The 13011-nt window shown below is 42.7% G+C and overlaps 1 protein-coding gene across 1 annotated transcript in view; it reads right to left on the bottom strand.

Annotated features, from left to right (window-relative positions):
• MEGF8 (multiple EGF like domains 8) overlaps nucleotides 1-13011 on the bottom strand; it is a 106627-nt gene that overhangs the window by 87939 nt on the left and 5677 nt on the right. Inside the window, 6 exon segments of the mRNA XM_089687375.1 lie at nucleotides 3994-4142; nucleotides 6532-6712; nucleotides 7790-8003; nucleotides 8654-8742; nucleotides 10871-11051; nucleotides 12387-12596. Of these exon segments, the coding sequence (XP_089543501.1) occupies nucleotides 3994-4142; nucleotides 6532-6712; nucleotides 7790-8003; nucleotides 8654-8742; nucleotides 10871-11051; nucleotides 12387-12596 (1024 nt within the window).

Below are 13011 nucleotides of genomic sequence, written 5' to 3'. Positions count from 1 at the left end.
GGGAAGAGTTAGACCCCTGTTAGACTTATTGCTGTTTGTTTCCCAACTGGGAAGATTCACCCTTCTATTTGTCTTGGGCAGAAAGGCGAGGAAAAATCCTGCAACTGGCTCACGTTCCTAGGACCACTCTCTTGTCTCGTGTCATGCACAAGGGCGTATCAATTTATGCTCCAAATATGCTGGATTTTTTTCTGTTAGAACTTGGCAAAAAAGGCCTCTAATGTCAGGTATGGCATTTAGAGAAATGCAATCTACTGACCAGTACAAGGAAAATGACAGGCGCATGGTGTAGCAATCAATGTATGTAATATGAAGTTCCAAATGGTCAGGGGAAATCCGGTAGGCACTGACGCAAGCTGCAATGGAGCGAAGCGTACTCTGCGGTAAAAGGAACACAGCGCTTCTAAGTGTGTACTTAGTCACCCAAACATCTGGCACAAGACATTTTTACCTCTCCACTACATGAGCCTGTTTTTAATTTCTAAGATGTGAGTTACTACTTATCTTCTTATTAACCTCCCTAGCGGTCTGATTATGTCCATATGTGCTCAAAGCGGTACATTTTTTTGCATGGAAATATGTATTTTTTTTATTGTAGGCCTGTAAATTTTAGGAATAACTCACTGAAATCTGTCCGAACAAGAGTCTAGTAAACATCCCGGGTAGGATAAAATTTGAACCACGAAATCTGATTATGTCAGTATTTCTGTGCTCAAAGCGGTACAATTTATTGCATGGAAATAGGTATTTTTTTTATTGTAGGCCTGTAAATTTTAGGAATAACTCACTGAAATCTGTCCGTACAAGAGTCTAGTAAACATCCTGGGTAGGATAAAATTTGAACCACGAAATCATAAATTATAATTTAATAAATAATCATAAAAAATAATAATAATACATTTAATTCAATAATATAATCAAACCAACAACACTGAAATTTGAAATATAGCGCCAAGTTCGCACATCGCTGAGCAAAGTCGCAAAATCGTTTTCAGTGTCTGATGAGGAATTTCCCCCACGAATCATTATCACTCAATTCTGCAAGTGGTTCTGATTTACTATCGCTGTTCTCTAGCCGGTCTAAAACCGCTTTTGACCTAAAGGGACGCTTTTTGGACGCCATGGACGTTTCTCAGTTTCCAGGCAGAAAGAACAGTAAAAATGCAGGCAGGGCGCCGGACAAAGCACTCGGGACACAATGTATGTGAAATGGTTTGATACAGGAATGATATACTATGTGATTTTAGTGTATTTAGTGAATGTCACTTTTTCACAGTTTTAAATTTCCCACCATTCCGTCCCCCGTACGTCCCGACATCGCAGGGAATGGAACCCGGAAGACAGATGCCGGCATCCGCCGGAGGACATTGCCGGGGACACTGCAGGGGGGACATCGCGGGAGCGCAGGACAAGGTAAGTGCAGAAGGGATCCCGGAGCAACGCCGCAGTGTATTCCCGAGTGTAGCTCGGGGTTACCGCTTGTGGGGCTGAAACTTTACCCCGAGCTGCACTCGGGAATACCGCCAGGGAGGTTGAATACTACTACAGTACACACCTAGAGGCGCTGTGTTCCTTTGTGCATTCTACTGGCCAGACTAATAATTTAATTTGGCCATTGTTATACATTTATGCTCATATGCGTGTTATGCTCATAAGCGCCTCTCTAAATGCAGCTTTGGTCCATTTTTTGTAAATGCCTCTAAACGCTTCCCTTAAAATACTGATCTAAACGCCTGACATGTATGGATGCATAGGCTAACATAGAACTGCGTTAGAGACATGAAAAAAAAAAAAATGCGCCTGTAAAAAAACTGAGTTTTTATGCCCAAGTGCATGAGGGAATTTTGCTTTAGATTGAGATGCAAATTGCAGTTATGTGTCCAGAACTGAATGTGAAGGGAAATCTCCCCAGTGGGACACAGGCAGCAGACAATAACCTGATAAGGGTTTTTTTTTCCAATAAAGATTTATTGAGCATAGAAAAACATAAACATAGACAAAAGCATGGGTTGTATCGATACAACAGTTTGCTAGAAGCATCTAGCCTTATAACGAGAGTAAGTCAGACAAAAAGAAAGAAAAAAAAAAAAAAAACTTGGCATGGAAGTTGAACACAGAAGAATGAGGGGGCAAACCCCAAACAACAAATGAAACACAAATGGCGGTGACGCACTTCCGGTCGGACGCCTTCTTTATTTACATTGGACACCCATGCAAGTACATCTGATCTGAGGTTTGATTTACATGGGATGTACAAGATGATTTTAAATGTCAGCATATTCGATATGTGATACTTTGGTGAATAAATCGTTTTACACTATGCAAGCATTCACTTATATTTTCTGAGGGATCAAGTGGCTGCAGCCACCTTATGTGCCTGAAGAGGAGATCTGCTGCCCTGTGAGCCTGTGCTGGAATCTGTACATGAGGGGAGGTCAGTGTGGAGAGCTGTGGAGGATTACCTACTATTAAGGGTCCATGTGTTAGTGATCCTGAAGGCCTTTTGCCCCTGTGCGGGTCGCAAGAGGGAGGTGAGCGGGCAATTCAGCCATTTTTGGATATCTCTGCACATTTATCAGCATTTTATTTTATTTTTTCTTCTTCAAGAATTGCTGTGGACTTTATATATGGTTTTTTTGTATATTGTCAGGTGTTTTACACCTCACGGGACTTTATATATTTATTCATGTTTGTTTGCATGATCAGTTCTTAGTTTATGCGTTTATTGGGATGCACGTGTGTTTTGTGTTATATGGTGGGAACTGATTTTTAGTTCCGGCGGGAGGTTTTTTTAGCACATTGAGTCCTGTTGTGACTTACTTGTTTGATTTGGAGCACTATTGGATCCCATTGGATTACTTGGGGCACCATTTGTGTTATTTGGTCCTTTTAGGACCTCGTATTGACATTTGTCACACATGATTATTTATGAGTTTTTTGGCACTATTTAATATTGTGTGTTTATGTCATTTGTGTCACTAATTTTGCACTTATTCATTTATGTGTGAAGAATTTTTATGGTAGTAGCGCTGCATCATTTGTGTTTCATTTATATTTTTTGTCTATGGGTATATGACTGTATGTAGCAGCTTTACCTTTGTTGGTAGGTATTAGTTTTTAGGTAGGAGTGCAGGAGTTTGTCACATTGATAAACCCCAAAAAACAACTTAAGAGAACTAAGAGGAGGATGTGAATCTAGAAGGACAAAAAATAAAGAGGTTTTGAGTAACTATAAGAACCTATTGTCAATATCGTGCATAGATTCATGATAGACCAGAATATGGAATCATTGACATTAGAGAAAATGTTTGAGAACGGTGGATGTGGAGAAATTACACTGAGGTATGTTAATTGATAATGTGATTCTAGGTCAGGTATGAAAATGTTAAAGTTTAGCATGCCGGAAGCACCGTCCCATCAAAAGATAGAGAAAGAAAAAAAAATAGGGGGGGGGGACACAGGAGGGAGGGGTGGGGGGGACACAGGAGGGAGGGGTAGGGAAGGAGGAAAGAGTAGGGAAGGCGCGGGAGGGGGGCTGATGAGGGTTTTAACTCCTTCCTACTCCATCCAAACCCCTCCAGAGACGTCTGCAAGCTACCATGCCACTGCTGACACTTTCACTTGTTTTTTTTCTGAGTTCTACTTCTACTATCTTCGATGCCTCGAATGGCCAGCCCTGGACCCTGGATAAGATAACTCTCACTGTGCATGTGAGTTACTTGACCCAGCACCCAACACATTCACACCTCGATGTTAATTTAGAAGGGACATTGCTACTAGGCAGGTAAGAATGATTTACTGCAGGAAAAAAATCTCTTCTGCAATACAAGTCTACCTGCCAGCAATGTTTCAATCTTTGTTCCACTTCGTTTTCTTAGCTTAGTTCCACTCTAGCGCAAGTCTGACCAAAAATAATAAATATGATATGAAAAATAATAGGACCCTAGTGATAAAGTAGGGATACCAGTGAAAGATGCGCACCAAAGAACTCACCATAAATCACCATATAGTTCCCAATAACAGTGGAGCTGTGGAACGCTCTCTCACGAGGCCCACCACGGTTACCATCTCGTGGCTTCAGAGTAGTCCAATAATTTAAATCCACATGGAACAAATCTGTGGTATTTACACGTATGCTGAACCTGGAAGAATGAGCAGAAAGATAACAAAATCATCCATATAAAGGATTTCGTAGAACCGAAAAAATATAACATTAACCTCCTTGGCGGTATGATTCTTTCCGATTTTTGGTGCTGAAAGCGGTACATTTTTTTGCATGGAAATATGTCGTTTTTTTATTGTAGGCTGTAATTTTTAGGAATAACTCACTGACATCTGTCCAAACAAGAGTCTAGTAAACATCCCGGGTAGGATAAAATTTGAAACACGAAATCATAAATTATAATTTAATAAATAACCATAAAAAATAATAATATAATAATAATAAATTTAATTCAATAATATAATCAAACCAAAAACACTGAAATTTGAAATACAGAGGCAAATTCGCACATCACTGAGCAAAGTCGCAAAATCGTTTTCAGCGTCTGATGACAAATTTCCCCCACAAATCATTATCACTCAATTCTGCAAGTGGTTCTGATTTACTATTGCTGTTCTCTAGCCGGTCTAAAACCGCTTTTGACGTAAAGAGACGCTTTTTGGACGCCATGGACTTTTCTAATTTTCCAGGCAGAAAGAACAGACAAAATGCAGGCAGGGCACAGGACAAAGCACTCGGGACAAAATGTATGTGAAATGCATTGAAACAGCAATGTTTTACTATGTAATAATCATTTAAAAAAAAAAATGACATTTTTTAAAAATGTCAAATTTGCCGCCGGTTCTGGCGCCCGTACGTCCCGGCGTCACAGGGACCGGAACACGGAAGCCGGATGCCGGCATCGGCCGGAGTAGATGGCCGGGGACGCATCGTGGGAGCGAAGGACAAGGTAAGTGCTGCAGGGACTCCCTGAGCAAGGCCACATGGTAAGCCCGAGTGTAGCTCGGGGTCACCGATTTTGGTACTGACATTTTACCCCGAGCTACACTCGGCAATACCGCCAGGGAGGTTAAAAAAAAAAAAGAATTGGATTCACACAGATTGACTCTAAATGGAGCTAGCCAAGACAAGCAGTGGGAATTGACAATGCTCATTTTTTGAAGGGTCACATGGCTCATCTAGGTGCCCCAGTGTCTTGCGGCAGTGAAAACATTCTGTAAGGTTACCTTTCTTTCACACAAATTGTCCCTAAAGCTCCATGTACGCGGGACACTTCTGAACGATTCAAACTGACTGCTGGAAAACGTAGGTTAAAAAAACGTCTGTTTAGACGTGTTTGCATAACGCGTTTATGCGTGTTTGCGTTTAGAAGTGTTTTTTAAAGAAAAGCACAGGAGAACCTCCCAAATGCCCAGAATGCACTGAAATACAGAGTAGAAGCAGAGAGAGCAGTATGTGTTGAGATTAGCTTAGGTGTGAGTTGCTCATTACCATTTCTTTTGTTTCCAAAGGTGGGAAAGGTGTCTGGTGGACTGAGTCATTAAGGCCACCTGGCAGGGGGTCTTCATGAGGAACTTGACCTGTGATTGGTCATTAACATATCTTTTGTTTCCAAGGGTGGGAGAGGTCTGTGGTGTGAATTGGTCATTACAATGTGTGACAAGCTTGGTAGGAACATCCTGTGTTCAGTGTTTTGTCCATCTGAGTACCACGAAAATGCTTTGCATGCATTTTTCATGATGAAAAAAGGCTGTGGACAGCATCGGAAATTGGAAGAGTTAAAAAAAATTTTCAAACACAAGCGCTTATAAAAGCGATTTATAACGTAAATACCGCGTTTAGCCGCATTTACAAGCGTTTTGCGTTTGAAACGCTGATAAAATCGACTGCTGAACGCAAGTTTTCTGCGTTCAAAAAAACAACTGTAAACTAAAATGGCTATAAATGAAGATGTGTACATGGACACATAGGAAGACATTAGGGTGAGTTCAGGGGCTGCTGAAAAAAATGCTGAACAGCTCCTAAACGTGAGTTTATCAGCTGCAGTGTACATGAACCCTAATACCTGTGTGTCTATGCGGCAAACAGATTGTCAGCTCCTTTGCAGAAGTCTTTGAATTAGTAGAAGGTAGATACTGTAGAATTTGTCAGAAATAAAAAAATTGATTTCATAAAGTGATAGTAAAATAAACATGTTGTACAGTACAGGAGGCACCATAAGGGCTTAATTTTAATAGCTGAGGTAGTTGTTCTTGCATAGCTCCATGGGAGTCATATGAAGTCTTGAGAAACCCAACCACATCCCCCTGGACCCTCCATGTGATAGTCCCTCTCAACCAACTACCAGTCCCTAGCAGTGTCCCGGTGAAGGGGGGGGAATCAGGCACTTACCTACGTGAACTCATTTTTAATTTTTTTTATAGGTTGGTTTTTCAGATGCTCCGGGAGCACATTGAATTGATTCCTGTGCAGCTAAAGGAAAGATCTGACAGCTTATGAAGCTTTGGGGAGAAAAGTGTTCCACTTACCTTGCAGTGGATGGCCGATGACCACCATAAATCACCAACGTTCGGGAAACAGAATGGAACACCATGGAATGGCCAGCAGCAGCTGGTGGCTTTCCTCCAGCTGGATGGACCTGCTCCCACTCCCAGGAATGGAGACTGAAACGGTACATCTCAGAAGAAAAGATATCTCGAGTTGTGCGGCCTGTAGAGAGGAAAGACAGCAGAAATGCATAACAGGAATGTAAGTGAAACCTCTAGGTAGAAAAATGTTATACCCTAAACTGTATAGGTGAAGTAACAGTGACAGAGCTGACCAATCAGAATTGATCTGATCTGTCTCAGAAGCTCTGACAGAGAAGAGGGAGAGGAGAAGAGCATGCAATTTCAAATTCAGGCTGTGGAGGCGCTCACAGTTCAGCAACCCCAGAGGTAAGTTCAAGGGGCCCGGGAGGGAGGGTGGGGGTGGGTAGTGGGGAGGGTGTCCAGTGTTAGTTTACCTTTACATTTTTTTCTGTAACGGTAAACTAACCCTTTTAAAAAATTAGAGTCACCTACTGAACGAATTTAAAGCTGAACTCCAGGAATTCAGCCACTTTCTAAAATGTTGTGGGGTTAAATCCAATAAGGTGCATCTCACCTCATGGTCTTATCTCTTTAGATTTTATTTTTTATTTTTACGGAGTGCCAGGAGCAAAGATATCGCTATACTTCTGGCGCTCTCACACACAACCTTCTTGTCTCCACTCCTGCAGCTGCAGTCATTTGCAGCCACTCTTCCCGCCGCTCCTCTCTTCCTTCCCAATCACAGAGTGCATTGTAATATGTGAACCCATTCACAAAATACAAAGCCTTCTGTGAATGGGCTGCAGAGGGGAGCAGAGCAATAGCAGTACTCTCGCACTCAGTAAAACTCTCAGCTTTAAACTAAAGAGATAGGTCCACAAGGTGACATGCACCTCGTTGAACTTAACCCTCAGGAAGCCAGCAGAGTTTTTGGAATTCACCTTTAACCTTTTTTACACCCAAAAATGTGTGCTACACATCATGGAGAGCAAAGGTTAAAACAATCTCACGTCTCATAGTAAAAAAATAAAATCCTTAACCTCCCCTGAGTGAGCTATATCGCTCTTTATTTGTGCCTCACCCGTTCGCCCTCCCAGAAACTGCAGTGCAAAAGGTTTAAATCCTTTGTGGCTATTAGGGGATACATTTAAATGAAAATGTGAACCCAGAAATGTTTTTCCCACAGTGAGAAGAGCTCGGAATTCTAGATTCTTACCTCCGAACACATACAGCCAGTTATCCACAGTTGCCGCAGCATGGTTAGCTAGAGGAGGGGGCTTCATGACACTGTAGCTGGTCAGGTTCATCCAACGCTCTTCCAAAGGCAGAAACACCCAGGTGTCATCGGTCAGCTTTCCTCCAGGTAACTCCCCCCCAAACAGAATCAGTGTACCATTCCACTCCACTACCACATGGGAATGTCGAGCAGACTGAAGGAGACATCAATGCATAAATCAGTGACATACATTTTAGTAACCACTGCTACTATAAAACAGTCTAGCTACTTAAAGGCTGAACTTATCAAGCAGCTAAATACAGAACTGAAATACGTATAAGTAGGTTCTCAACTTATCAAAATACTATATCTGTATTCTGTTCATTCAGTCTCGTGGCACCCCTGCCACACTACATAGCCTGCATGGTGAAAAACTACACACTGCTGCAGCTCTATATCTTGCAGGATCACTTTTATGTCTTGAGAATGACTAAGCCTCAGCATGCTGATATGGCCCTCTCTCCACTTTTCTTCCCTCCTTAAAAGCAAGTCCCTGATGTCTGAAAACATTTGAGCAAACCTAACTGGCTCACAGGGCTGGCTCTCCCTTTTGTCCTTTGATTGCCTTTTTGGGCTCATTATCCACAATTTAGCTCATCTTTCAATCATGCCTTGTCTTCTTTTTATATGGAGTTTGAATGTATATTTGCATATCGGGGCAGCCACATTAGTGCATTACATAGACAGTCTCTGAATTCTGTTTAACACTCCTATGATCTTATTACAAGTATAGCAGTCTTCTCAGGCTACTTGAAAGAAAACAGACTAACTGACTTTCTCACAGTGATTATATGTAAAACATACCGGACTAGGATGGTATGTTCTTCTCTCCCAGGTGTTTGATGTAAAGTTATAAATGGCCATATCTTGAAGAGCAGAATTCAGATCCAAACCTGTGAAACATGTTTTACAATACTTAAGATACAGCTTGCTGCCCGTATGAAACTCACACTGGAAAAAATGTGCGCTGTCACTGGTAAACTCACAAATTCTGCATGCCAGGTTGTTATTTTAAAGTGGTTTTAAAGGCAGAAGGTTTTTTTTTACCTCCAAGCATTCTATGCCTGAAGGTAAGAAAACCTTCTGCATGCTGCTCCCCCTCCAAGTCCCCCTTTATTCTTACCTGAGCCCGATCATGATCCAGTGATGTGCACGAGAGCAGAGGCTCTCTCCTTCCTCATTGGCTCAAGAGACAGCAGCGGGAGCCATTGGCTCTGTCAATCACAGCTAGTGAGGATGGAGCAGTGGGCAGGTCTGAGCTGTGCTCTCTGTGTCTTGTCATTCCAGGTCTGGAATGGGCATGCAGGTGTGCCATGATAGAAAGCAGCTTCCTATAGTGGCCCACCAAGAAGAGGAGGAGCCGGGGGCACTGGTGGGGTCCCCAAAAGAGGAGGATCGGGGATGCTCTGTGCAAAACCATTGCACAGAGCAGGTATGACATGTTTGTTATCTTTTAAAAATAAAACATCAAGGTTTACAATCACTTCAATCCAAAGTGTTATTGTTATTTTTTAAAAATAAAACATTAAGGTTTACAATCACTTTAATCAAAGAAAAGTCATTAACCCAGAAGAAGCAAAGAGATCAGGAGTTCTATTTTCACTTGCTGCACATTTGCATCAGGTCAGTGAGTTACCAAGTATTTAGATCAAAGTCAGCAAGATAACTAGCATTCTCAAAAGGAAGATTCAGTAAAAATTCACCCTGTACTTGATTATGCGCATTTTTGTTTTACTGTTGCTTGATCAAGCAGAATACATATTCATACTGCTATGTAAAATGATGTTATTTGTTTATTAAAGGTACTTATATAGTGCCGTAAATTTAAGAATCGCTTTACATATATCTTGTACATTCACATCAGTCTCTCATCAGGGGCGTACAATCTAAGGTCCCTAACTTACATTCATACATACACATACTAGGGCCAATTTAGACAGGATCCAATTCACCTACCAGCAGGTCTTTGGAGTGTGGGAGGAAACCAGAGTACCCGGAGGGAAACCCAAGCAGGCACAGGGAAAACATGCAAACTCCAGGCAGCCGGTGCCGTGGTTGGGATTCAAACCAACGACCATAGTACTGCCAGGCGGAAGTGCTAACCATCTAGCCACTGTGCTATTTCAATCTAGTTATGACCAAGGTATCCCTATTCTGACATAACATGGGCTAGCGTGGTCACTTCTGAGGGTTATACTGGCAGCAGCACAGCAATCAGTAGGGCCATCTGTAAGGGAAAGTCTCTGGCTTACAGCCACATAAAAAAGGTCACCTTGGTCCTACAGGTTGGAGGCTGGTGATGTGGTCAACAATGCAACCCTTTAAAAGAAATGTTTTTTTTTTTTTAAATCTAAAAAACAATGCCCTTCATGTGATGTAGCTTCACATAAGTCATCTACTTCAATGTCGACTATTTTGGTCTTGTGCTATCAGAGAGTTTCTATAGTGCATGCGGCTCCTTCACCCTATCACATGTGCAAAACTAGGTGTGGTCTGTCATCTTTTCAGATCATGAGGAAAGAAAAAACGGGGCTCTAAGGAAGAGGCAAGTCCTCGAAACGCGTCAGCCTTTTGGATGTCTATACTCCCTATTGCAGACTGTTACTCAGCGCGGTGTTGATCCAGCTGTTCTTTATGATGTGCCTTGACTTTATTGTCGTTTGTGAGTACAACACCTACTTTATTTTTTATTAAACATTTTTTATGGTAATGCACTAGGCCTGTGCGCCCTCTGTTTTTTCTTTCCTCATTCAGTATATTTGGATTTGCCCGGTCCATTTGGGGCAGCAAGGTGTGCATGTTCCACGACATTCCTTATGTGGTTGTAGCCTGCATCGAGTCCATCCCCAAGCGCAGGAGCATTTGTGTTTGCTGTATCTTTTCAGATCATGCCTGACCTTGATACAGACATTCTGGCATCATATCAGATAACTACCAAGTCCATACATTTCACACTCAACAGATTGATCCTTATATCAAATAATATTAGCAACTGAATTATCCTGACATACTCAAACTTACCTCCAAATATGTAAAGAGCATTGGTTGGTGGCAGGAAGGCTCCAGCGGCAGCGGTGCGAGGGCTGAAGGCTGGATCCTGACTGCTCACGTTGTACCAGGTACCAGATCCCTGGTTATCAGTGAGGGATAGGTCACATCGCTCCCCCATGTACCCGGGAAAACAGATACAGCGTTGAGTCTCCTAAAAAGAGTAACCAAGACAAAAGAAATAGAAAATAGATGATAGCAGAATGACCCAGAATGGATGTAGAAATTGCATAATTGTAAAGAGAGAAGTAACATTTAAGATATAAGAACTAATGCTACATCATTGATCATGCAGCCCCTGACATCAGCAAAGTGTTACATGTAATTTACACTGTATATAATGATAAAGCACATTGTAAGTTACTGTGGATGTTCCCAGGGTATGAGGTCAGAGACTGCCAGCATGCTACGGTGATAGTCAGAGATTGCTGGAATGTTACAGGAGATGGTCAGTGACCGGCAGAGTGCTACAGGAGATGGTCAGTGACTGGCAGAGTGCTACAGGAGATGGTCAGTGACTACAAGCATACTACTGGAGATCGTCAGACTGTACACACACTACAGAAGATAGAGGCTGCAGACAGGGGTGTATTTGCCACAAGGAAAACAAGGCATTTGCCTAGGGCGGCATTTTTCAGGGGGGCAGCGCTGTCCCCCAAAAGAAGGAAAGAAAGAAAGGACACACGCAGCATGGGGACCAGGTGGGATCTGAGAGAGGCTGCGCGCTGCTTGATGGTGTATGCAGACCCTTGTTCCCGGGGATGTCCGGATCTGTGAAGATGAGTGTCTTATGTCTTGCTGGGGTGGAGGGTTACCAGTGTATGGGGGGCAGTGGTAGTGGAAGGCTCTCTCGGGGGGGGGGGGGGGGCTGGGGTGTTGTTGGTAAATGTCAGGCTCTCTCCGTGGGGGAGGGGGGTGTTGGTTGGTGTCAGGGTCTCTCCGTGGGGAGGGTAGCCAATTTTTGTGTTGCCTAGGGCAGCACGAAACCTAAATACACCACTGGCTGCAGACATGCTGCAGGTATGAATGGAGACTGGGGACATGCTGTAGAAATAGCGAGAGACTGGGGACATTACATGGGATTGCTAAAGAACATATTCCCACCATTAGCATGAGTAAGCATCCAGGAACAGAAAACAGCGACTACTGGTTGTTGGGACCCATGGATACTTAAAATTTTACATTTGACAAAAAATGGAATATATTTTTTGAACTATTTACTTCTTAGTCCTGCCCATAATACAAAAAATATATACAGTACAAACTCATTATCCATTCTGTTAAAACTAGGTCATTCGGGGAGCAAAGTTGTAACAAACAAAATTTTTGGCAATTTTGCATTGCCAAAAATGTTGTTTGTTACCAACTTTGCTCCCTGAAGGACCTAGTTTTAACAGAATGGATGAGTTTGTACTGTACATATTTGCAGCATTCTGTAAAGCCTCTCTCATTACTCCTAGACAAGCTCAAGACATTTACTTATGAGTACCTGGTTACAAATCCCGTGATGGTGGTGACAGTAGGTGCTGCAGTCCGGCACCTGACAACCTTCTCCTCCCCATCCTGAGTCACATAAGCATTGGCTGTTTTCCTGGCAAGTTCCATGTCCAGAGCAACCTTGCGGACACAAGGAGAAGCTGTATGTGGCGTTAAAACCCAGCAAGTTGTAATTTGCGTCACTGAACAGATGAAGGAGCATCTGCCAAACAGAGAGAAGAGATGTATGACTATTTAAGCAATACTCCTCAGAAACAAGTACGAATAGCAAAGCTATAAGGGACATTTCACATGTATGCACTTGAAGTCATGCATTCATATACAACGTATTAACCACTTCCCGACCGGACGTTGCATATAAACGGCCGGACGGTGGCAGTGCAGGGTCGGTGGCCTGGGAGCGCGCAGCATCGCGATCCGGTGCCCGCTGTGTCCTCCGGACACAGTGAAACACCAATCGTCGGACGGGACCTCTGTACGAGGTCCCGATCATGTGATCACTGATTGGCCAATCAGTGATCACATGCAAAGTAGTAAGCAAGATGTCACTTCTGACATCATTGCTTACTACGTGTGAAATCTGTGAATGATCACAGAGGTCACATGGTACAAGGCTA

The sequence above is a fragment of the Staurois parvus genome, unplaced genomic scaffold (assembly GCF_062004578.1).
Source record: "Staurois parvus isolate SC_StPar_1 unplaced genomic scaffold, SC_StPar_1.0 ptg000423l, whole genome shotgun sequence".
Taxonomy (NCBI): domain Eukaryota; kingdom Metazoa; phylum Chordata; class Amphibia; order Anura; family Ranidae; genus Staurois; species Staurois parvus.
The sequence above is the reverse complement of the archived record's forward strand: the minus strand, read 5'-3'. Positions and strand labels throughout refer to the sequence as shown.